Below are 26256 nucleotides of genomic sequence, written 5' to 3' on the forward strand. Positions count from 1 at the left end.
CTTATGCACAAATTCCTTATAGGCATTGTAAGCTGCATGAGGACCCTGTTTTGCATTGCTGCACCTATGTTACAGAAACATATAGTTTAGGGAATTGCTAAGTCTTAGTTTTCTCAGTGTTATTCTGTCCATCCCTCACAGACATTTACAATTATTAATGTAGCAGACGCTTCCTTCCAAAGCATTTATTATTTAAATTATATAACAAGGCTAATAAATAAGGGCATTGAACCCAAAAAATATTTGCATACCGAACAGGTCCTTAACTTCTAAGCTACTACTACCTCGATCACACACACGCACACAAACATGCCCGCATGCATACATGTTGATTTGTCTTTCGGACAGGAACAATAAGAGTATTGTGGGTCCAGTGTTCTCCTTAGAACTACTGAAACTAACCAACAAACAATTTTAACAAAGCCTCAAAGGCCCACACACAGTTAGTGAAAACATGCATTAAGTTGACAACATACCATACCATTGCATTAATTGAAATAATGCCCCCCAAGAACAGCACAGTTGCGTTCATGTTAGCAGTACTGTGTTTCCCATCCCATAACAACCCAATTCATGAAATGTCCAGACATCTGAACTGGTTTTTGTGAAACAGCTGTGAAAAGCATGGTCAACAAAAAGTACTTATCATCATTGTAGTTAACAACAATATTGTTTAGAATGTAAAAACAAGCATAATGTGATTATGGTTCAAACAACAGTAATAATAATACAGTATGTATTGCAGATAGCAGACGCTGTACCTCAACTTCGTCATGTTGGCAAGAAGTGTGCCATGGTCTTTTGAGGATGCACCATCATAGAAAATCCGATGATAGATCTAAATCAACATTAAAGACTTGTGATTGACAAAGGATAAACATAACTTGACACACAAGCACTTGAAGTAATCTATCTAAAAATAATCATGACATCGCCGAGAAATCCATGTATACTATATATATACTCACTTCAAAGAGGTTTCTGATGGCATGCCAGTCCTCAAACTTAAAGATGAGACCTTCTAGTCTGTCTTCCTTTGTAGCACCATCTGAGAAGGAATGTTTCTGCAGTTCCCCTCAGTTAGCCGGTCACCTCTTACTAATACATTTGACAACCCGTCTGGTCCCTTTGGCACATACCTGAATGGATTACACAGAAACAGTGGAATTATAAGTTTCAAGCCCTTCTCCTGCAAAAGAGTAAAGTGGAGCCTGATTATATTCTTACTCTTTCTGAAGGTGGCGAAGTGTGTCCACCAAATCAGACGTTTTGTTCTCATCTTTGAAGAGCAGTCCCAGTGGGTACTTTGAGAAAAAATAGATTTTTTAGTAAAAAGTATGTGTATTTAATTGTTTTTTGCAGATGTAACTCATTACTTACATCAGTGGAGCACTTAGCCATGTCCTCCGTATATTGATGTGGCATGTGGTGAACCACTAATTTCTTAAAGGGTTTAAAAACAGCCAGGTACTGGGTAAGGATACGGCTTCCAAGTACAATGAACTCACGTCGCATATGGTCCTGGATTTCTGGTCCCGGGAGTGAGTTGCAAAAGTCGTATTGAAGGATGTCATAGTCCGGTCTGTCATTGCAAAGGTGAAATGTTGGGACTCTATCTAGGACTGCAATGTGATGAATCCAGTGTATGGATTTGTTGCTGTGGTGGCTGGACTGATGATGTGCACGCATGAAAAAGTCCAAATTGTCAAAGATTATAGAATATGTTGGTGGAGGAGTGTGGTGTGTGATCGGAGAAGCCGGGGAGCTCAATCCCATCTCTGCTGCTTCAGAGTCACTTAATCTGCTGAGGGGCAGCGTAGCTATTTCTGACTCATCTATGCTTGGAGGCATTTCATCTGCTGGAATAGAAAAAAGCAATAACAATTACTACACTTTTTATTATTAAAGGGATAGTTTACCCTTAAATGAAAAATCTTTCATCATTTACTCACCCTCATGATATTACAAACCTGTACACATTTCTGTTCTAATGAACACGCATGAAGATATTTTGATAAGTGTTTGTAATCAAACCCTTTGTGGACCCCATTTACTTCCACAGTATTCTTCTTTCCTACTATGGAAGTAAATGTGGTCCACGATCGGTTGGATTACAAACACTTCTCAAAATATCTTCTGTTCATCAGAACAGAAATGTATACAGGTTTGTAACATCATGAGGGTGAGTAAATGACAGAATTTTCATTTTAGGGTGAACTATCCCTTTAATCAATAGAGACATAAAATTTTTAAGATGACACAGCATTTGATGTGTTTTTTTCCGCATTTGATGTGTTTGTTGAGTTTCTATATATAGGTCAATTGTCATATTACCTGACAAGGGAAGCTCTTCCATGCTTTTATGGACTGTATTAAGTGGCCCCTTAGGATCACTGGTGCTCTGGTCTTCGGTGGTGACCACTCTCTGACCAACATCAATGTTCCCTTCTGCTTCAGAGTTCAGGAAAACTTCTGTCTGGACCTTTAACATTTTTAGAGACCCCCCACATAGGAGTGCTAACTCCTTCTGCTTTTCTATAGAATGTTTGTGAGTTGTTGTTATGGCCATTTTGCTCAGCCTTTCAAACACTGCTTTTTTCGCCCCACCATAATGTAGAATACTATTTAGGTAGTATGCAAAGGCTGACAGGCGTGCTTCTCTTCCTCTTAAAGCAATGGAAGCTGCGGCACAAGTTGCAGTTTGAGAGTGGTTAGTAGCAGTTGAGAGGATTGAGAAAAAGAATGGTGAAAAACACTTTAGGTCTGCCTCTAAGCTGGAAAATGAAAACGCTTTCAGATCATCGGAGATGACTTCCACAGGACGAAACCGTTGGTTGGATCACAGATCTGTTTGCACTCGTTGCTTATTAGCTTCAGAATGTGCACCTTTATTTCCTCAACTAGGTGTTTATGCTTCAAAATTAACTTTGCAGCTGTTGTCCATTTTTTGTTATTGATGCTGTTCACTAGGCATCTTCTGGATGACATACTTTGGCAACAGTCTGTGATTGGTAATGGGTGACAACCTGAAATATAAGATAATCAGTGTGAAGAATAACAGTATAGTCTAATAAGTATAATGTGCATTGACAATAAATTGGAATATACTGTTAAATATGGTGACCACAGATACAATTGCACAGCAGGTCAGATCATGGTCAGTGGAACATGCTAGTCCATTACAAAAGGAAGTTCTTACATACTGACAAAGTGACAGATGAATACGCATTATGCTACCATGTCGGAAAATATGACTAACGTTAGATGATATAATTCACATTGGACAATAAACACGACTCACTATTCACTCATTAAAAACTTGCAATCGAGGTTATTCTCATAGTTATATCATAGTAACTAGAAATTTACCAACAACAAGCTTACCTCTGTAATGCTTCTTCGCGGTTTTGTACTGGTTGAAGTTGACGGAGTGGAGCAGAACTTCTTCAGAGCCCTGGGCGTCTTGGAGGGAGTAGGCTCCAGGTCTCTTTTCTTTGATGCCTGAGATGAACTCGCTTCTTCAGCCTGGTCTCCTTCGTCGTCTGTCCATTTATTAAACACGAACACGTCGCATTCCAACCGTGTTATTAACTTATGACAGGGCCGACAAATGCGAAACGATTTTTGTGCTGTTTTATGGAGTTGTAATCCTAAACGGAGAACTTGTTCGTATATGCATTCCCCTTTACGGTTTCTCTCAAAAATGAGGATCGATTGGGAAATTACTCCGTGTATCCTTAAATTCTTTTTACAACACCGGCAAAGATCGTTTACACTCATCTTCTTCTTCTACTTCTTCCAGCGTGAGTGCAGTTGAGGTTTGTTGACAACAACTAAGCGTCGCTTAAACTACGTCACACACTCTGTTGCTCTGATTGGTCGTATGTCTATCCAATTGAGTGCAGAGGCATTTTTCGGTTGAGACACGCCTCATAATTTTAGCTCAATGGAGCGACATCAGACTCAAATTCTGACTAGAATTGAGTATGACAACGTCAGGCTAGTGCATGTAGGGTCGCACGGCGTAAAACAAAACTTGAATCAATCCATTGTGCGGTAAAGCTTAGTAGAGACATGGGAGCTACGGACGAACTCCAGATGTCTGTGGTAAATGAAACATGGGGTGCACCTGATAACATGACAAGTAGTTTGTCAGTAATCTTTTTATAAAGGGCTGGCAGAGCTTTCTCGGTAAAATAGTGACGAGACGGCATTTCAAATCGTGGTTCTACGTGCTCCATAAGCATAAGAAATCCAGGGTTCTCTACAAAGGCGAATGGCAGGTCACTCATTGCAATCATTTGTGCTATCTTGGCTGTAATGTCCTGTGCCTTCGCGCTGTCATGGGGCATTTTTTCTCTCCTCTTCAAACTCTCCTGCAGCGTGAGCTGACTCGTCTTCGGCTGGGTTGCCTGGGTAAACTCGCTGTATTGTGTCGGGTGTTTGTTTTTGAGGTGCCGTATCAGATTTGTGGTGTTAACCCTCTAGGCGCCACGGTCAACTTTTGTCGACAAGATGCGTCACTGAATGTAACTGCTGATTCTGTCAAATAGGGTGTCAAATTTCGTTCATCCTCCCCTCCACTAGATGGCAGACGTCACACTTTATACCCGACTCAGAAAAACATCATGCTTCTATACAAAATCTTAGAGCAAGAGCGCATTGAATCAGTGCGTGCAACAGCATAGCTAACGTGCAAGTGAATCATTTTATCAGCGAGTTTTTTCAATACATTATCATATAATGGCATCAAAAAAGCTTACCTGCAATGAAGTGTTGGGTCTTTTATTCGCCGACACTGACTCTGAAGGGGAAAATCTGCCTTCAGAAGAGGACGGTGATTCGTTAGTGACCATGATTCAGACGCGCCCCTGCTTTGCAATCGTGCAGCTAGACAAAGTGAAAGTGTAGCTATACACCAAGCACAAATAATGAATCCTTTGCCAAATGTCAGTGGTGGGAATGTTACACGGGGTCGGGGAATTCATCGGGGTAGCAAGCGTGTTACAGGTGTGGGGAATGAGGCTGGAGGTAATATGCGCGTTAGGGGTGGAACAATACATGTATTCGTTTCGAACCAAATCGGTAAGGGGGTCACGGTTCGGTGCATGAATTTAAACGGAGAATACACGGTATGAAAATAAAAAAACTTGCGTGCAAAATAATTAATGTAATGCGGAACTACTGTTAGATACGCGGGTTCTTTATGGACAGCTAATCTGTTGCCCCGCTTTAGCTCTGAAGCGCTGATTGGCGACAATGCAGCCGAGCTCCGCCAATGTATGCGCTCAATCAGAGCCCGTCTACATTCTGGCACTCTGCATTTTTTTGTCACGTCGAAGCCGGTCCAGTCAGTGAATGAGCAGCAGACAGCGAGTATGGCAAGTGGTGGTGTTCCACGTTCCGCCAGCCTCTTTAAGATCGCAAGTTTGGCAAAGCTTCAGTTTTCCAGTCAGTTACAATAGTACAGGCGAGAGAGTGGTGGAAAAGACGAGGACTTTGCATCGGCGTTGTTCAGCAGTTGTTAGGTATGTGAGTGGAAATACATATAATCAGGGCTCTCAAGTCTCACTCATTCACCTTGACAAACACGCATTTCAGTCAGTTCATACGCCACACTTGGTATTTCTCACTCTGAGAAGTAGGAGATAAATTGTCGTGCTATATACAACAGGCATACGCAGGGCAGTTATGTCGAGTTCAGCTGCTTTCAGTTTTTTAAGCGTGCTCAACTTTACGCAGCGCCATCAGCGTCAGAGTACCGCGAGAAATCTTGCGGAGGAGGCTGATTTCAAATCGCTCTCGCGTTACTCTGACGTCATCCACTTGTCGTTTCTTGCAGCCCCTCTTGAAGTCGTACACACCTATTAATTCATCCTACAAGCCTATTTTTTTGTTCTTTAGTACATTAATATGAAATAAGGCCAAAATGTAATTTTAAAATGTATTTAGGTAACACTTGTAATACATTTGAACCCATATTTGTATGAAAGATGAGTACAAAATTACTTAAAGAGGTATACATTTTTGAAATACGAGATAGTATGTTAAATGCATTTCAGTTCATATTCATGACATCTGAAAATAACACTGATAAGGACACCTATGTTTTTAAGATTAGCTTAAGTACTAAAAAAAATGCCTAAAAAAATGCCTTCTTCATTTTTGTTTTGCTTTTCCCTCCATTGTACCGAAAGTGAATCGAACCGTGGCGCCTGAACCGAGGTACGAACCGAACCGGGACTTCTGTGTACCGTTCCACCCCTAATGCGCGTCCAATCTTTTTACCGTGAAAGCAATGTAGAGCGAGCTGCGTCTTCCCGAGTGGGCTCTGGGAGTCTGTCGGGCGAGCGGCCGACTTCCAGTGCTCCGTCCCGTGCACACAACCACGCCGACAATAAGGGCAATAATCCCAGCTGTGCAAATTCTCTCCACTCGGCGCGCATACGAGGCAGATCTGGCCGTGCGGCTTGTAGCAGGAGCAGAGGCGGTATTACACAGGGCAGAGGAGCCATTATGCATAACGTTAGTCTATCGGCGCGCATGCGTGGCAGATCTGGCCGTGCGGCTCGTAGCAGGAGCAGAGGCAGTGTTACAAGGGGCAGAGCCATTATGATAATGTTAGTCTATCGCAAGATGATAGGAATGCCGGCTTTGAGTACTTGACTAATGAGGAGGAGTACCAAAGCTGGATCACGCCCTTTGATCAGTCAACTGGATATTTGGGGGAAAGAGAACTCACTAATGCCAATTCGCCCCTAGATTTTCTATCACTTTTCCTGTCTGATGATTTCTGGAATTTACTGGTAATTGAGACAAATCGCTACGCCCATCAGTTTTTAGCCTCCCATCAACTCCAGCCACACTCAAGATTTCATAAATGGTCAGACGTAACTGTCAGTGAAATGAAAGCCTTCTTTTCTCTGCATTTGAGTATGAGTCTGATAGAGAAGTCAGAGTTGGAGGATTATTGGGCCAAATATTGGCCAACAGCAACACCTGGATTTGGCAAGGTGATGTCCAGAAATAGATTTGAGATGATTTTGTCTTTCCTTCATTTCACCAATAATGAGGATTGTGTTGAGAGGGGTCAGCCAGGCTATGACAGGCTATTCAAAATCCGCCCGATCATCAATTTGGTCATTCCCCGGTTTTCAGCAGTGTATGGTCCATCTAAGCAGCTGTCACTGGATGAAATGACCATTGCATTCAAAGGGAAATCAACCCTTAAAATGTATAACCCCAACAAACCAGACAAATATGGCTACAAAGTATTTGTTCTGAGTGAAGCCAAGTCAGGCTATGTGCTACAGGGGTCCATGTACACTGGACAAAGTGTAAATGTAAACCCTGATTTCGGTGCCACACACCTTGTTGTCCGTGAGCTGATGGCCCCGTACACAGGGAAAGGGCATGAGGTGTACATGGACAGCTATTACACCTCACCAGCCATAGCAGATGACCTGGCAAGCAATGATTTGGGTTTGTGTGGGACTGTCAGCAGTAAGAGGAAGGGGATGCCAAAGGGCCTCACCCGTGAACAGTTACCATTGAGGAAGGGGGATGACCCAGTTTTCATGAGGAAGGGGAAAATGCTAGCTTGTGCGTGGCATGATACAAAGCGCCTTACAATGCTCTCTACACTGCATAGCAACACCCCATACCCCATATCACTTACTGTATGACAATTTGGTCACAAGCAAACAACACCTCTTGCAAACCATTACTTTCATTATATAAAAAAACTCTTAAAGTACTTGATAGAAAGCCCATAAATCACCATCATTGTCATGTTTTTAAAAAATATAAACTTTTAAGTTTTGAAAATTGGATAAGATTCACAAATCTCTGTCTAATGTACAAAATTCAACATGAACTGGCTCCTCGTGTATTGAACCAGTTCGTAAATATTGTACCAAACACACATAGATCTACACGGAGTGCAACAAGAGGTGATTGTATTGTTCCATTGAGGAAGAGTGCATTTGGCCAAACAGCCTTTTCAGTTAGGGCAGCTCGTGAATGGAATCTCATTCCAATACACATTAGGAATTTTAAAACTTACGCTTCTTTTAAACTTCACTTAAAGAAATGGCTAATAGGTAATCAAGACTGTCAGCACTACACATAGACACCACATCTTTCCTGTCCTGTCAGTTTGCTTGAGCCACTTGTGTTATCGTTACTCATGTGTAAAGTGCGGAGTCAAAGTTTTCATATTGACTATTTGTTTTTATTTTTTTGTATACTTGTATTTATATTTTGCCTTTTTATTGTATTAAAATTGTATGGTCATAATATTTTTATCTTTTTAGGTGTGACATCATGCGATCTGTCCAGGGACAACAGATGTAAAATAGCCTTTTGGCTAATTCTGGCACATTGTACATTACTTAAATGTATTATTGATGTGCATTGTCCCTGTTAAATAAACCTGAAATGAAATGAATGAATGTGTCAGAAAACGCATCAGGACCAAACACACTGATAGTGGCTATAGGGAGATAAACAGGCCTGTTTGTGTTGATGACTACAATTCTTTCATGGGGGGTGTTGACACAGCAGACCAAAGAATGAAGACCTACCTTTTTCCCCATAGGTCAAGGAAATGGTACAACAGAATTTTTAATGCCATTCTCAGTGTAAGCATGGTGAATGCCCACATCATTTACTGCCGCTGCACTGCTGCTCCTCACAAGCCTTTGAAAGTCTTCGTGCAGGATGTCATCACTGCTTTACTGGAAGGCTTCTCCAGAACAGAGAGCAACAAAGGCCGAAAGTCGTCCTCACTGGGAGACTTGCCACAGAGACTCACTGAGCACCACTTTATCTGCCAGGCTGATGGTAAACCAGATTGTGTAGTTTGTTCTGATCGGACCCGCCCTAAAGGCCGCCGTCAGACAAAATACATGTGTAGGCAGTGTGGGGTGGGTCTTTGTGTTGTGCCTTGCAATGAGAGGTACCACACAATGAAACATTACAAGAAATGTCACCTGGATGAATAGGGAGTCATTATCCCACATTTGTGTGTCTTTGTCAGGTAAAAAAAAAAATAATACCAACATTGTCTTTCGTCTTGTCTCCTCTTGTCTTGTCATCTCACTCATGATCTGTGCCTTGCCGTGGCGAGCTAAAAAAAAAAAAAAATAATAAAAAAAAGTAAAAAAAAAATAACAACATTGTCTTTCGTCTTGTCTCGTCTTGTCTTGTCATCTCACTCATGATCTGTGCCTTGCCGTGGCGAGTGAGCTTTTGAACTAAACAGGTCTTGTCTACTTGTGTTTGTGTGTCATATGAATAATATATATGTGCTAAACATGAAATCAGAGTGCCTACTGTATATAGAAAATGGAAAATCTCTACAGCAAAAGGCCGGCCTACTGCTACATACATTCGGTTTGTTTCTGCCATTTATCAGTAATGATTTACACAGTTTGTTTCCACTTACTATTTACCTGAGCATTCAGTATTGTGCAGTATAACATACAGAAGGTGAGGGACATTTTGGGGGGAAAGAAGTGCTGCATTTTATCATTCAAACATGTGACTTTTCATGAAAATTCTATAACCCAAGATGGCTGCCACATATGACGTCATAATATGCAAATTTAATGGGACATTTTATTCCCCTCCATAAACTGTGTGTCATCCTTAATATTTCTCTAATTTACAGAAAGTCTCTATCTCTTATCACGTTTAAGATATAGCCTTTTGAAATTAAGATGTCAAAATCAAACGTTTTAAGAAAAAACCTCTGGCACCTAAAGGGTTAAACTTAGCCTTTTCCTTTCCACCTCTTGAAATCCCAAGTTTACATATCTCTCAGTTTGCTATGGCAACGTTGTTGTCATCAACTTTATAATACTTCCAGACCGCAGACGACATACTCGCGCTTTCCACTTTAAGTTGCTTCCGTGTTCTACTTTGCCCTGGCATTTAACCAATAGCGTCTCTGCAACAAAGTGATGTCATGCCGCACGCGTTGCTGTTTCTGTGTGGATTTAAAAAGGGTCTAACTCTTTTCCACCGCATAACTATAGATTTGTTAAAAAATAATGAGAATATATTAACATAAATATCCGAGTCCTGATCGGGAGGTAACGTCCGATTCCGATCGAGTCTGAAATCATGTGATCGGGGCCGATTTCCGATCATGTGATCGGATCGGGACATCCCTAAACTGGACAACACCAATAATCCAATAATAGTTTTATTTATTAATTTTATTTAATAATAAAAGACAATTAATTTCAAACTGAACCAATCATATTAATATAAGTACTTATGCATATAAATAAATTTAGATAATATTTTATACTTTATACAATAATAGTTAGATCATACAATAATACTTTTCTTTATTTTACTTAATAATAAAAGTAAGGAATTTCAAACTGAAGTTACTGAACTAATCATATTTTTATTAATATAAGTACATATGCGTATACATTTATATAATATGTATAGAAGTATTTTTTTTTTTAACAAAGTGCCTTGCCCTCGACCAATCCGACTCCTTCACGCGACTGACTGTCACTGCCTGCACTTTCAACTGTCCTCGCGGCTGCTGCAACTTTCGCTCTCTTAATCAACTCTATGGGCCCTATTTTAACGATCTGAAACGCAAGTCCGAAGCGCAAAGCGCAAGTGACTTTGTGGGCGGATCTTGGGCGCTGTTGCTATTTTCCCGGCGGGAGAAATAAATCTTGCGCCGGGCGCAAATCAATAAGGGGTTGGTCTGAAGTAGGATAATTATTCATAGGTGTGGTTTGGGCGTAACGTCAAATAAACCAATCAGAACGCTATCCAACATTCCCTTGCAAGGGCGCAAGTTCCATGGCGGGTTGCTATTATTTATGACGGATTTGACAGGCGCACGCCTGGAGCGGTTCACAGCCGAGGAGACCGACGTTCTTGGAAGAGCAGTCAAAGAGTGAGAAGTTGTTTTGTATAGGGATGGGAGAAACCCGCCCAAATCAGCATCGGTTAAACAGGCGTGAGAGGAATAGCCGCAATTGTCTCATCAGCTGCGCCAAGCACTACAATGATGTCAGGAGACGGGGGGATCCCAAGCTTGCCAGCATAAATCGGGCACGCCGGGCACACAGGAGGACATCGCTGCATCCACCCTCACCGCTGAAAGGGTTTGGGGGCTTTGAAATCGGACACAAGAAATGCAAGCAGGGTCCAACCCCAAAGTACACTTACAAATCAAGTTCACATACATGAAGGTTTCTTATAAAAACATTTTAATTATTATTTAGATAAAATAAACGTAATACAGCCACACAACAAACTTATGAAAATATTTTAATCGTTATTTGCATGATAATTGTTTAACGCTGCCACACAAAATAAATAAAAACTATCACCACAATGCTCACCAAAATGATTTCCCTTATCTCATGTATTAATATTTTTTATTGTAACAATTTATGATTTTATGATTTCCCTTATCTTATATTTTTTATTGTAACAATTTATGATTTGCAAAAATAACTGTTGCATCTGTGTAGATTAGATAAGCAATGCACGTTGTGCGCGCTATACATTATGGTCAAGCATGCGCCCTTAAAATACAATAATGAACCACGCGCAACGCGCCACTTCTATAGACTAGTTTTTTTAGGTTAGTAGCGCAATTGTTTTTTGAAACTGCAAAATAGCATAAGAGATGGTTTGCGCCGGAGCACGCCTCCTTTTTTGCGCTGAACCGCCCAGGGAGCGTAAGTTCATTCCCTAGTTTGCCGACGTGCGTCTGTGGAGGGAAAAACCCGCTGTGCGCCAGTGCAAAATACGAAATGATACATGCGTCACTGACAAAGTCAATTGCGCTGGGTGCAAGATAGGGCCCTATAAAACAAAAAGGTCCTATTGTCTTTGTGTATAGATGAATTAGATAAATTAATAGAAACAATACAACGTCAGCATATTTCGGGGAGGTTTTAACTGCTGCCAGCACAATGAGAGCCTACAGTATAAAAACAAGATGCTGCAACCAATGAGCAGCCGGCGGCGGCTGGCTGCAACCAATGAGCAGCCGGCGGGGGCTGGCTGCAGGATGACTCAACCTCCTCGCTCAAACAGGAAGACTAGGAAGATATAGCACATAACTTAACTGAATCGAGACCAGACAAAGACTATTAGAGAACAAAGGGTATAGATACACAAGGAAGACAATGAGATAAATTAAAATAGGTGAAGGATTAATGAATAACGATGACTAATTAACTCAATTGGGCAGACAAGCAGATGGGGACAAGGAACAAAACAATGTACAACTCTGACATGTGCATTTATTTGAGCAGTATATATATTTTTGCAGTCACTTTAGATCAATACTCATCCTTAGATGACAAATATCAGCCTTTGTGGCTGTATTCTTAAATCTGAACAGTTGCTTATGTTTTTTTTGTTTTGTTTTGGCGAATTCAATTGCCCAAGTCTTACACCTAATTTCCTTTTTAGCTGCTATGTTATTTTTATCCATAAGATTGCATTTGCATGAAGATTAATATAAGGTTAAATAACTTAATATCCCCTTACAGTCCAGTTTACTTACCTCTGATATTTTAACAGTGATGAAAAATTAACCATAGGCATACGCATTGACTCTAGCAGCAATTTCCTAAAAACTCTTTCCTTTAAAATATTATATTTAAAATAATATATTTGTGTAGTTGCATGTGCAGTCGCATCTCCAGTTTTACTAGGGTAAAGTATCCAGACCTTTCACATGCTGTTCCCATGGTGAATCGTTATATAGGAGCCACACTATAAAAAAAATAAAGGTTCTTGAAAGTTTTTTACAGTGATGCCATAGAAGAACCTATTTTGGTTCTTCAAATAACCATTTAGTCAGAAGTTCTTTAAGAGCCATTTCTTTTATACATTTTTATAATCTGAGAAACTTTTTTACCTTAAAAACCTTTTGTGAAACAGAAAGGTATTTTAGGGTAAATCAACTCAGAGTTCAAGTTTTAAAACAGAATTGGTTGAACCTCTTTATTGAAATAGGCCCCTAAGCTATTCATGAGATTAAATATACCATGTTGTCACAGTTTAAGACAGATTGCCAGCAGTACTTTGCTGTTAGAAGAAAGATTTAAGCTCATGAATGTGCTCATGATGTGATCTGATTAGTTTACACATTCTTTTGTTATATATATAAATTAGTTAATAAATATGTGAACAGATTGTAATTTTATTGAAATCTATAGGACAATTTACGGTAGCTAATCCTCAAAATAGATATTGCTTTTGCTTTTTTTAAATATCAAAACGCTTACGCTGTGCATAGTTTTAAATAAATAAATGTGATTGTGTTAAACACTTAATATTTAACGTTTTAAATTTCAGATAAGTAAAATTAGGCCAAAGCACAATACAGTTTACAAATATAGAATAATAAAATTAATTGTGTGCTTTGAAGAGTTTAAGGAATATTGTTGATCATTTGAAATTGAAATGTGAGATTAAATATAATTTCTGCTTTTGGATCACATCAGCAACCAATCACTTATATTTTCATTTAGCCAAAAAATGTACATGAAATGTACAGTTAAATATATTTTTTTATAGATAATTTTTAATACCTTAGTAAAACATTATGGGGTGGTTTCCCGGACAGAGATTATTTTAAACTAGGATTAGGCCTAAATTTAATTAGGAAAGATAACTAGTTTTAACAAACATGCCTTACTAAAACATTACTTGTGTGCATTTTGAGGCAAAAACAAAGGGCACCGATGTATTTCAAAATATTTCAGTGCAAGTTGTTTTCAGAACAGCTCTTAAATTTATTTTAGTCTAGGACGAGTCTAATCTCTGTCAGGGAAACCGCCCCACTATTTACTTATTTGCTATGACTTGGTTTCTACGCCCAACAAGTTTAAACATTTTTTCTCTTATCTCTTTGGTTTGTAAACCGTATACTAAAGGATTTAATCCTGGTGGTACAATGTGAACAATAATACTAGCTAGTTTCCTGCTGTCAGAGTATTCAGGAAAACGATGGAGAAAAATCACAGTGGATCCAGATACAAGCATTATTAAGTAAACAGCTAAATGAGTGCTGCAGGTTTTTATGGCTTTGCTGTTGAGCGATTTGTTTTTGCTGGTAATGCACACAGTAGCAATCTTGAAATACGTTATAAATATAGACCCAACTGATAAAGTAAAAAAAATAACAGTGTAAATGAGTCCAAACACATTATTAACAGATACATTTTCACAGGACAGTTTAAACAGTGAGGCATTGTCACAGAAAGGATTTTCAATTTTATATCTGCAGCGAGAGAGGCGTATTGTGAGGCCTAACATAATAGACACTAATAATACTGCCAATCCCCAGGCTGATGCCGATAATGTAATCACCATTTTATTTGTCATAATGGATGAATATCGTAATGGATTACATATAGCTATATATCGGTCAAAGGCCATTATCATCAACACATAGTGGCATGCTGCTGCAAATATATGCGCAAAATAAGCTTGAACAACACACTCCACATATGTTATATATCGCTCAGAAGCTTCTTTTAAAATATCCTGTAACAAGCGTGGCAACATGACAGTGGTACCCAGTATATCATTCAGTGGTAGATTACAAAACAGAAAATGCATAGGATGATGCAGATTCTTCTGTGTTGAGATGAGAATTATAAGTATAATGTTACATCCCATTGCAAAAATATAAGCTAACAGAAGCAGGATAAAAACAGGATAAGATGACTGAGGTGTAACTTTCAGTCCCTCCACCAGCAGAAGGCTGTTTGTTAATGTCAGGTTGTCCATTCGCTGCAACTCACAAAACCTGTAGACAGATTAATAAACAGTCTGTTCAACATCATAATGAACATTTCAGCTCATGCTGCCATGTATTAAAACGTAAAAAGTTGGAACTTAAAAAATTACTTCAGTTAGTAACACCTAAAAAATGTAAATTAATTAAACTTAAATTTTCACCGAAAGTGAAACTAAAGTAAAATCTTAAGTGGAATTTTTTCTATGTGTTACAAATGGAAGTAATTATTTACAACTTTTCATTTTTTACAGTGTGCCAAATGAAGAGCTCCGGTGCCAAACCTCTAAAACCCAAAATATTTCTTGTAAGCTTTTTTATCAGATTCTCAATAGATTCTGCCAACAAACCTATAGATATTGCTGAATAGCCTGATGTGCGTTCGGTTAATATAATTATCTTATTTTTTAATCTGAGCTCCTCATATAAAAATATCTTGCCAAAAAGTTTTGTTATACTAAATCTTTATAAATAACATACATTGCTTGCTGTCTGATAATTTATCAGCCCACACAATTCTGGTTTAAAGCACACAGTAAGAAAAAAGACCATTGAATACTTACACCAGGATAATTCTATTATTATTAATTTAGTTGGTTTTCTGTTTTCCAGAATTTATACAAAATTAATGTTATTGAGTAGTGTCTGAATCAGTGTTACATTACATCAGCTTGCTCATCTCTAAAGAATCTTTAGATCTTTGCTTTATATAAGTTGATCAAAGGTGTTCCGGTGATGCTGTTATCAATCATAAGGGAAAACTTTATTCATTGTGCTCGTTGCCATGATCACAGTTGCTTTTGCCTTTACCACAGTGTTTCCCATGGAATTTTGTGAGACTAAAGCCCTATTTGTTTGCTAATTTTTTCTTATGGGAACGTAAGGTATTTTCAACATTTACAGGGGTAGTCAGTGATTTTTTTTTTTTTTGCTGTCCGAATCCAAAATGTCAGCGTTTTTCTCCAACCACCTGCACTGAAAAAAACGATTCATTGAATTTAATCAATTTTTTTAAGGTAAGTGGTTGATATCGATTTATTTAAGCTACAATTAAAAAAAAGATTAGTAAAGTAAAATAAAATATAAAACTTTTGTTTAAATGCAGCCTAAATAAATTGATTGCAACCACTTACCTTAAAAACATTTATTAAATTCAATGAATCATATTTTTCAGTGTGTTTAAAAATTCCCAGGAAGTTACCTGTTTTTTGACAAACACCAAAGTTGTATGGTAATTTAATTGCCATGCGAATCCATTTTAGACCACTGAAAAGTACTGTATGGTCATGCGGTTTGCATTTTTCTGCATTGGTAAACTAAAGGGGCTTTCTTTATGTGCATTTTAAACATTGACACATTTATAACTGAAATGATAAAAAGTAGACAATATATGCCCATACAGAATCAAAAAATATTCAAAATATACAAAAAGTGTGCAGAAATATATTTTGAAATATGTTTACGTTCTAACATACACCTTTCTGGTACTACTTGGACACATCAGTGAAGAACCTTGGGTCACCAGGTGTTTCGGGTCTTTAATCAACAGACACCCTCGCCCAGGCGACCCTGCCGGGGGTGATCAGTCCCCGGCCTGTGACCAAGTGGCGTGCATCTCCTCAAACTCGTGGAGTAGCTACTCCACATATTTAGGTACTCCACGGATCCCCCCTCCGGATCCACAGCCATCGTGAGGCTTTTTCAGCGGCCTCAGAGATGTTTTTAATGGCTCGTCTGCACAGATGTCCTTTAACTCCAAGGAGCTTGAGTGTTCGGACCAAGGACTGACCCGCAAAGCCCCGACAACCAACATCTACTGGCTCACTACGTGCTTTCCAGCCTCCGCTCCTGCACTCCTCCACCAGATCTGCATACTTGGCCCTCTTACGCTCATTTGCCACCTCCAATCTGTCTTCCCAGGGGACAGTAAGCTCCACTATGACCACCTGCCTGGTAGACTCTGATGTTATCACCACATCTGGATGGAGTGAAGTGGCCGTGATGTGATTCGGGAACTTGAGCTGCTTTCTCAGGTCCACTTGTAGGTACCAGTCTCCTGCATTGTTGAGGAGCCCAACAGAGAAGCATGATTGCTGATGAACCTTCTCCCCAGCTCTGACAAAGGATATGATATGTTTGGATGGATGCTGGCTCTTACTGCTATGAAACACTGCGGTGATTGTATTTGCCAGAGCCCTGAGGACCTGGTCATGTTGCCAGCGATACCGCCCATCCCCCAAAGCCTTTGCACAGCAGCTGAAGATGTGCTCCACTGTATCGTTCCTTTGGCAAACTGGCATGCCAGTGCATCTACTAAGCCTGGGTAGAAGATCATACACTGAACTGTTGAGGAACTTGATGTGCCATGATCCAGAGCTCCACAACTTTGCCCAGGTGATCTTGCACTGCTCTGCATTCTCCCATCTGGTCCAGGCACCTTGTTGTTTCATACCGATCATCTTGGTCAGGCAATCTTCCTCCACTTTTTCCCGCACCTCGTCCTGCACCAACAGGCGCTTCTCTCTCCCTCTTGCTTTGTCATATCGCAGCCTAGGAAAAGTGCCCAGGCCTGCACGCCCCCTTGCCACGCTGCCAAGCAAGATGCCGGGCCTCAGCCTTGCCTCCGCTCTGTTCACCGCTTCCTGAGCCCTCCACTTTCTTCCCGTCTTAACGTCGATTCCAGCTGTGGAGACTTTGATATCAGAGGATTCTCGGTACATTAAGACCTCCCGGGCGTGTGTGACCTTGAACTCCTCGGACAAGCTGCTGATGAGAAGCTACAGCTTGGTGGAGTGGCCATATAGGGTGATGTTACTTTGAGACCGTGGGAGCCCTAGCCATCTCCTGAAGAACTGATGGATTGATCTCTCCATTGCTTCCACTGTTGTCATGGGTACCTATGTATACGAGAAGGGGCCAATAGAGCCTTGGCAGGATTACATGCTGATACATCCAGGTTTTGTACTTTCCTGGAAGCCCCGACTTGTCGACTGCAGTTAACCATTTTTTCACGTCATCTTTGGTTTGTTGATGAGCAGTTGTGTCCTTCATGGAACTGTCATAGATCTTCCCCAAGCTCTTGACTGGTCTTTCTGTTACTGATGGAATTTGTATCCCCTCAAAGGTAAAGCAGAAACGTTCGGTCACTTTGCCCTTCTTTAGGACCAGGGACCTGGACTTGTCTGGCTTAAAACTCATCCTTGCCTATAGGATGAGATATTAAAGCCCCTGAAGAAGCCACCTGCACCTGAGGTTGCTGTTACAGTAAGATCATCAATAAAGGCTCTTATGGGTGGCTGCCAAGTACCAGATCTAGACATTGGGCCTCTACATTACACCTCTGCACTCCTGTTCAACCTGTATATGCTCACACGGAGCCAAATAAAGAGAGAGAACCAAATTGCCTATCACAGTCATCCAGACAACACACAGATCTACTTAGCTCTAATGACTACAGCCCCATTGACTCCCTGTGCAAATGCATTGATGAATTTAACAGTTGGATGTGCCAAAACTTTCTTCAGTTAAATAAAGAGAAAACTGAAGCCATTGCTTTTGGAAACAACGATGAGGTTCTCAAGGTGAATGCATACCTTGACACTAGTGGTCAAATAACTAAAAATCAAGTCAGGAATCTTGGTGTGATTCTGGAGTCAGACCTTAGTTTCAATAGTCATGTCAAAACAATAACTAAAACAGCATATTATCATCTAAACAAATATTGCAAGAATTAGATGCTTTGTATCCAAACAAGACTTAGAGAAACTTTTTTATGCTTTCATCACAAGCAGGGTGGATTATTGCTATGCCTCCTCACTGGCCTTCCCAAAAAGACCATTAAACAGCTCCAGCTCATTCAGAATGCTGCTGCCAGAATTCTGAGCAGAACCAGAAAATATGAACATATCACACCAATCCTCAGGTCTCTACACTGGCTCCAAGTTACATTTAGGATTGATTTTAAAGTATAATTAATGGTATATAAATCACTTAATGGCTTATAGGACCTCAATACATTGCAGTTACGCTCATTGAATATAAACCCAATATTTCACTCAGATCATTAGGATCACATCAGCTAGAAATACCAAGACCGACGAATTGGGAACTCGCTTAGAGAGACCAATCTGCTTCGAGTACTACTAAAACGCCAATGAACTTGGCATTGAGATATTTGCATAATGCTGGCGCCGCCCTGCCAGGTGCCTTTATAAGCAGCAGGTGCAAATAGGGAAATTAGCTAGTGCTGAGTGCCGCCACGGTGCGGCTGTTAAGCTCTCAAAGGATGACCTCCGCATCACTGTGCTGAACCGGTCGGGGGATTCGTCCTCCAGCTCTCAGCCTCCTCATCCACAGCTGGTAGATGTGCCAATGGAGACTTCAGCGTCGTGTTCTACGATGTCTGTAGAATCTGTTGTGCCTCCCTCCGGTCGGGTTGGGACGCCGGAGTTCGATCCAGAGATGGTGGCCGTGCTCACTCGAGCAGTGGAGACCGTAGGGTTAGAGTGCTGGGGAGCCACGTATGACGAGCTTACAGCTTCGGGGGTGTGGACAGCACCCCAGTTGCATTGGCATATCAATTGCCTCGAGTTGTGGGCTGTATATCTGGGACTTGTACGCTTCGCTACGGAGATGCGAGGGAAGGATGTACTAGTACGCTCCGACAACACTGCAACCGTTGCGTATATCAACCGTCAAGGCGTTTTGCGCTCCCGTCACCTGTCGCATCTCGCTCGTCATCTCCTCCTTTGGACTCAGAAGCATCTGAGGTCCCTTCGTGCCATTTACATCCCGGGCTCGCTCAATACAGCGGCAGATGCACTTTCCCGAGCTGCGCGCCCCGGCGAATGGCGACTCCACCCCCAGACGGTCCAGCTAATTTGGAAGAAGTTCGGTCGTGCGCAGATAGATCTGTTTGCGTCGCCGGACGATACCCACTGTCACCTATTTTATTCACTAACCGAGGGCAGCCTCGGCGTGGATGCGTTGGCACACAGCTGGCCTCGGGGGATGCGCAAATACGCATTCCCCCCAGTGAGCTTAATCGCACAGACGCTGTGCAAAGTCAGGCAGGACGAGGAGAGCCTTTTACTGATCGCCCCATACTGGATGACCAGGAATTGGTTTCCAGAACTATTGCTCCTCGCGACAGCCCCTCCCTGGTGGATTCCCCTGAGGAAGGACCTTCTTTCTCAAGGAGGGGGCACATTATGGCACCCGCGCCCCGACCTGTGGGATCTCCATGTATGGTCGTTGAGCGCGTGCAAGGTTTAGGTGATTTACCGCAAGTGGTATCTAACACAATCAACGCTTCACGAGCTCCATCCACAAGACGGGCTTACGCGTTTAAATGGAACCTTTTCGTCACCTGGTGCTCTTCGCAACGCGAGGACCCCAGAGAATGCCCTATTAACATTGTGCTTTCATATCTTTAACATAGGTTAGATGGTAGGCTGTCACCCTCCACCATTAAAGTTGATATCACCGCTATTTCTGCTCATCACTCACTTATTAACGGCAGAACAGTTGGCCCGCATGATTTGGTTATTAGATTTCTAAGAGGCGCTCGTAGGCTGAACCCCTCGCGCCCTCTTTCTATTCCTCCCTGGGACCTGTCCATGGTGCTGAAAGCCCTTCAGGGACCTCCGTTCGAGCCTTTGCAGTCTGCGAGTCTGAAGCTTTTATCAATGAAAGCTCTGACCCTGCTAGCATTGGCCTCCGTGAAGAGAGTAGGGGATTTCAATGCAATCTCTGTTGACAATTCGTGCCTTCAGTTTGGTCCTGCTGTCTCGAGCGTAACATTAAGACCCAGACCAAGCTACGTGCCCAAAGTTCCCACCACTCCTTTCAGAGATCAGGTGGTGAGCTTGCAAGCACTGCCCCCGGAGGAGGCAGACCCAACCATGGCTTTGTTGTGCCCCGTACGCGCACTGCGATTCTATGTGGACCGCACGCAAAGCCTCAGGACCTCAGACCAGCTCTTTGTCTGTTATGGTGGTCAGTAGAAAGGGAAAGCTGTCACTAAGCAGAGGATGTCTCATTGGATAGTTGATACTATCGCCCCGGCTTATAATCTTCAGGGTATTCCTTGCCCCTTAAATCTCATCTTGGGCTCTTGCTCATGGTTTCTCGCTAACAGACATCTGTAGAGCTGCTGGTTGGGCGACACCTAATACGTTCATTAGATTCTACAGTGTTCATATCAAGCCTGTATCCTCTCGTGTTCTTTCCTCACCAGGGAGGGCACGGAGAGCAGACTCCAAAGTCGGCTTGCAGCCTCCAACTGGTGCTCCAAATTGAGTTCAGAATGGAAGGCCATCAGAGCAAAAATGCGTAATGGTTTGAATTGCTCTTCCTCTGCTGCCTTGGCAGCCTTTGTTGCGGAGCATTGGCTGTCAGCCTTTCACTAGCTGTATCCTCGCGAACCTACGTGTCTGGCTCGGGCTCCACATTGTGTCCCACCGGGTTCCTTTGTGAGTATTTCCGTGGGGTTAATCCTACCAGCCCACGTTTCCCTTAGCAAAGCACTGCTTTGCTTACACAGCCATGGCTGTCATTTATTACTTTATTCGTCCACCATTAGCCCTTAAGAGGGGCGGTGGCTTCCGCAGCGTTCCTATCCGGCTCAGGTAGGGCGCTTCCCAGTTGCTGGCACTTCTGTGAGGTTAAAGGAACATCTAGTGCCCGGCCTTTCTGCCTTATCCTATTTCTCCATTTCCTTAAGGGAATTTGGAGGGTTTTTTGCAGACACTGGAAGAGGTCAGCCCCTAGTGGCGTTTTGGTAGGGATTCCCAATTCGTCGGTCACGACATGACGTCGTAGTGACCGACTGAAAGGGAACGTCTCGGTTACGGATGTAGGAGAAGGGAACGGAGACGCCACGTCCCGTCGCCAAAGGTGCTGCTCCCTGCTGTCGGCCGGTCACATTCTCCCGGCTTTCCCGGCGAAAAGAAGCTAATTTCCCTATTGCACCTGCTGCTTATAAAGGCACCTGGTGGGGCGGTGCCAGCATTATGCAAATATCTCAATGCCAAGTTCATTGGCGTTTTAGTAGTACTCGAAGCAGATTGGTCTCTCTAAGCGAGTTCCCAATTCGTCGGTCACGAAAAGCTAAGAGAGTCAAATTTTAAAACCACAACGTCAAATTTTATTCAACATTTCAAGAACCACAAGCAAAGGTAAGAAAGTCATCACTTTATAGTCAGTTTCACTATAGTAAGTAAGTAAGTAAAGTTCATTTATTTAGCACATTTATCACAGCTGCCCTGACCAAAGTGCTGAACAAAGCAGAGAATAAAAAGCAGAAATAAAACAGAGAGCACAGAGAAAAACAACATTAAAACAACATATTAAAAGACAGTAAATTAAGATGACAGTGAATTAAAATGCCTGGGAGTACAAGTATGTTTTCAGCGGTATTTTAAAAGTTACAACAGAAGATGCAAGGCGGATATCCAGTGGCAATTGATTCCAGAGACGGGGAGCAGCAATTGAAAAAGCTAAAAGAGAAGCTAAAATTGGTGTAACGTGATCTGACTTCTTTGCCCCGGTCAGCAGCCTTGCAGCAGCATTCTGTACCATTTGTAAACGTTTGATGGATGACTGAGGTAAACCAAAATATAAAGAATTGCAATAATCAATAATCGAGAGGTAATGAATGCATGAATAACCCTTTCGAGGTCTTGAACTCCAGAAATGGTTTCAGTCTTGAAATAATCCGTAGATGATAAAAACAGCTTTTAACTACATTATTAATTTGCTTTATAAAACAAAGTTCAGAATCCAAAATAAAACCAAGGTTCCTAACCTGGGGGGAAACTGAGGTAAAATGTGTATGAAGCTCATTTAAAAAGGCAGTTCTTAACTTAAGGGGACCAAAGGCAATTACTTCAGTTTTACACTCATTGAGTGAAAACTACCAGACAGCCATTTCTTAATGTCCGCTAGGCAGGCCAACAGAGGTTCGATGATATCACCAGCTTTCAGGGGCTTGTATAACTGAGTGTCACCAGCATATAAGTGAAAAGAAACATTATACTTCCTGATAATATCCCCCATAGGTCTTCAAAAAGAATTGGCCCCAAAATGGATAACTGAGGCACTCCACAGGTAATCGGAGCAACAGATGAAGAGAACATACCTAATTCAACGGAAAAAGACCTATTACTAAGATAAGAGCTGAACCATTGCAAGGCGGTTCCCCCAATACCAAATAAATGCTCTAACTTCCAAAGAAGAGTAGCATGATCGACTGTATCGAAGGCAGCTGTAAGATCAAGTAGGAGCAGAACTACATTCTTACCTTTATCAACTGCAAGTAAAATGTCATTAAGTATCTAATCAAAGCAGACTTGGTGCTATGATGGACAGAAAAAACAGATTGAAGAGGTTCTGTAAGGTTCCTTGCATTCAGATAAGAGATCAGCTGAGAATAAACCACCTTCTCTAAAAGTTTGAATAAAAATGATCATTTAGAGGCGGGGTGGTAATTCTCAAGACAATCTTCTGCCAAACCCTGTTTTTTAAGCAAAGGTTGGACAACAGCATGCTTAAAACATTTCGGAACTATCCCAACAGATTTAATACTTAATAATTTGTGAAGGTATAATATCAAGGGAGGAGGTAGTTTTCTTCATCTTATTGACCAACTCTGAAAGTTCCCCCGGTGAAACACCATGCAAAAAATAGAAAAAAAATAGAAGCCGGGCTAGCCAGCGGATCATTTAAAGCAGTGTTTCCCAACCCTGGTCCTCGGGCACCCCCTCCCAGAAAGTTTTAGATGTCTCCTTATTTAAAACATCTGATTTGTCAGGTATAGCAGAACACGAACCCAATTGCAGACAGTGGTAGAAAATACTTGAATTTATTAAACAAAACAGATCAACAATACACTGAATAAACTAAACTCAAAAACAACACACAGAATACTAACTACAAATATACAAGAACTTGACTAGGCATTTAAACCGACAAAGTACTCACAGGAAAATTGACAATGGACAAGCAACGAACACCAAACACAATGACATTAAATAGGAGAACTAATGAGGGGAACAGGTGAAAATAATAGAGGAAATCACACAGAGCAGGAACACCTGTGAGGGAAGCACATGTGAACCTGTGAAACAAACACAAAAACACAGGACAACCAAAGCACTAACAAGACAAAACAAATATATTTTTATATATACAAACATATAAATATATATATACACACATAAACACACGAGAAAACAGTACACCAAATAAACAAGACAAAAACAAAGACTAGAAAATGCAAGGGAGCGGGGAAAAATGACGACACGCAATGACAAGAGAAATCAAGGGAGCGGGGACAAGTCACAAGACACGGTAAAAACGTGGTCTAATGAGACAACACTAAAACCACGTTCTCCCACACAAAACATTGTACTGTCAGAACCCTGCCACACTAGACTAGATATAATAACCAAACAGGACTCCGGCAGGGTCCTAACATGATTCAACTCATCAGCCTCCTTCTAAAATGGTAAACATGTCTCCCTAACAAGCTGATGATTTAAATCAGGTGTGTTAAATAAGGAGACATCTAAAACTTTCTGGGAGGGGGTGCCCGAGGACCAGGGTTGGGAAACACTGATTTAAAGGATCCATTAACTGTACGGCGAAAGAGGAATGGATAGCTGAAACTTTATCAGAGAAATTTTTTAAAAGGTTTTACAAAGTTCAATTGAGGTTCCACATGAAACTGACATGCCAGCTTAATTATTGAGTTAATTGTGGAAAACAGAATCCTGGGTCTATCAGAGTGCCCAGTAATCAGGTTTGAAAAGTACGTAGACCTGGCTGATTTTGCAGCATTTTGAAAATTAATCAAACACTTCTTTAAAAAAACTCATGAGACACAGTTAAATGATCATGTTTCCATTTACTCTCAGCTTTACGACAAGCCTGACGTAAAGAACGAGCGTTATCATCCAGCCAATAATAAGATTTCTTCCTGGGTAATTTTAACTTAAAAGGTGCAATGGTATCTAAAATATCAGAACAAGTTTTATATAAAATCGAAGTCAATTCATCGGGGCCCATAGAGGAGTCAGCAGCATTCTGAGTTAAACCTTCACTCGCATTAGCAAGATAGATCTCACTAAACTGAGCAGGAGTAGATGAAGTCAAACAGCGAGAATAATATCCCGGATTCTTTCCCAACACTACAGATTCACATGAACATTAAAAACAATAGGACTGTGGTCAGAAAAAGAGACATCTTCTATATTCACAGTGTCCACAGCAACATCAATTGAGAGAATAAGATCTAAAGTGTGCCCGTGGACATGTGTTGCTCCATTAACATGTTGTACAAGACCAAAAGAATCCAGAATGTTAAAAAAATATGAGACCAAAGGTCGATCTGGGCAGCACACATGCACATTAATAACAGCCGATCATAAGATAGCTTTATATGAGTTAAAAACTCACATATGCTCAATGATGTTAATGTCTGGTGACTGGGCTGGCCAATCCTGAAGCATCTTGATCTTCTTCGCCTTGAGAAACTTTGATGTGGAGATGGAAGTAAGCGATGGAGCACCATCCTGCTGCAGAATTTGGCCCTTTTTTATGGTTGGGAATATAAGAGGTAGCTAAGATTTCTTGGTATTTTAGACTATTGATGTTGCCTTCCACCCTGCAGATCTCTTGCACACCCCAATACTGGATGTAACTAGACCATGATTTTTCCGCCACAAAATCTCGGATCCATGCGGGCTCCAGTAGGTCTCCTGCAATATTTGAGACGACTGTGGTATAATTCAACAGAAGATTCATCTGAAAAATCAACCTTCTGCTTTTCCAACATCCATCCTTTTACCAGGCTGTGGGCCTTGGTAAATGCAACATGGTTTTTCAATTGTCTTTTGATTAGTGCTGACTTCTGGGCACTGATTCAACCATGGAGGCCATTTCGAGACAAAATCCGACAAACTGTTCTGGTTGACACAGAGACTTCAGTTGACCAGGTCTTGTGGAGTTCTGCTGCAATGGAAAATGGGCTGACCTTGGATTTTCAAGCCAACAAACGGTCCCCTCGAGCAGTTGTCTTGTGGGGTCAGCCTGACCTGGGCTTGTCAAAAACGTCTCCAGTCTCTTCAAATCTTTTTTATCCTCTGTACTTGATGCTGAGACACATTGAAAGTGTCTGCCACATCAGCATTGGATCTGGTCTTCAGCCTCTTGATAATCAAAACTTTAGTCTCAGGGTGAATCTTAGGCATGTTTGCAGAGGTCTAGTTGTAGTTGATGTGAAGGTCTAGTGTACTGGGGTTCTTTTTATACACACCTGAGACCTAATTGATCCATTATTAGTCACAGATGAAGCTCATATGACACGGCGACAACACTTATGTCTTTGCAAAAATGGACTCAATGGGCTTTGCCAAGCTGTGAATATTAGAATACTTTTTGACAGTTTT

General features: G+C 41.3%; 2 protein-coding genes and 1 pseudogene across 2 annotated transcripts; all 3 read right to left on the minus strand.

Moving 5' to 3' along the window:
* Positions 1-1021: 1021 nt before the first annotated feature.
* LOC129423273 (uncharacterized) lies at positions 1022-4001 on the minus strand. Its single transcript, XM_055179525.2, has 5 exons — positions 3385-4001; positions 2335-3026; positions 1381-1859; positions 1228-1304; positions 1022-1139 (listed from the first exon to the last, which is right to left on the minus strand). The coding sequence occupies exons 2-5, from the start codon at positions 2567-2569 to the stop codon at positions 1022-1024; spliced, it is 909 nt and encodes a 302-aa protein (XP_055035500.2). The 5' UTR covers positions 2570-3026; positions 3385-4001.
* A 9478-nt stretch (positions 4002-13479) lies between these two features.
* On the minus strand, positions 13480-15534 carry LOC129424457 (olfactory receptor 8G17-like). The gene has a single exon (XM_055181130.2). It carries the CDS (start codon positions 14797-14799, stop codon positions 13852-13854), a length of 948 nt encoding a protein of 315 aa, XP_055037105.2. The 5' UTR covers positions 14800-15534; the 3' UTR covers positions 13480-13851.
* Positions 15535-16313: 779 nt separating this feature from the next.
* On the minus strand, positions 16314-26058 carry LOC141366002 (uncharacterized; annotated as a pseudogene).
* Positions 26059-26256: the final 198 nt, after the last annotated feature.

This window comes from Misgurnus anguillicaudatus, chromosome 9 (assembly GCF_027580225.2).
Source record: "Misgurnus anguillicaudatus chromosome 9, ASM2758022v2, whole genome shotgun sequence".
In the NCBI taxonomy this organism is placed as follows: domain Eukaryota; kingdom Metazoa; phylum Chordata; class Actinopteri; order Cypriniformes; family Cobitidae; genus Misgurnus; species Misgurnus anguillicaudatus.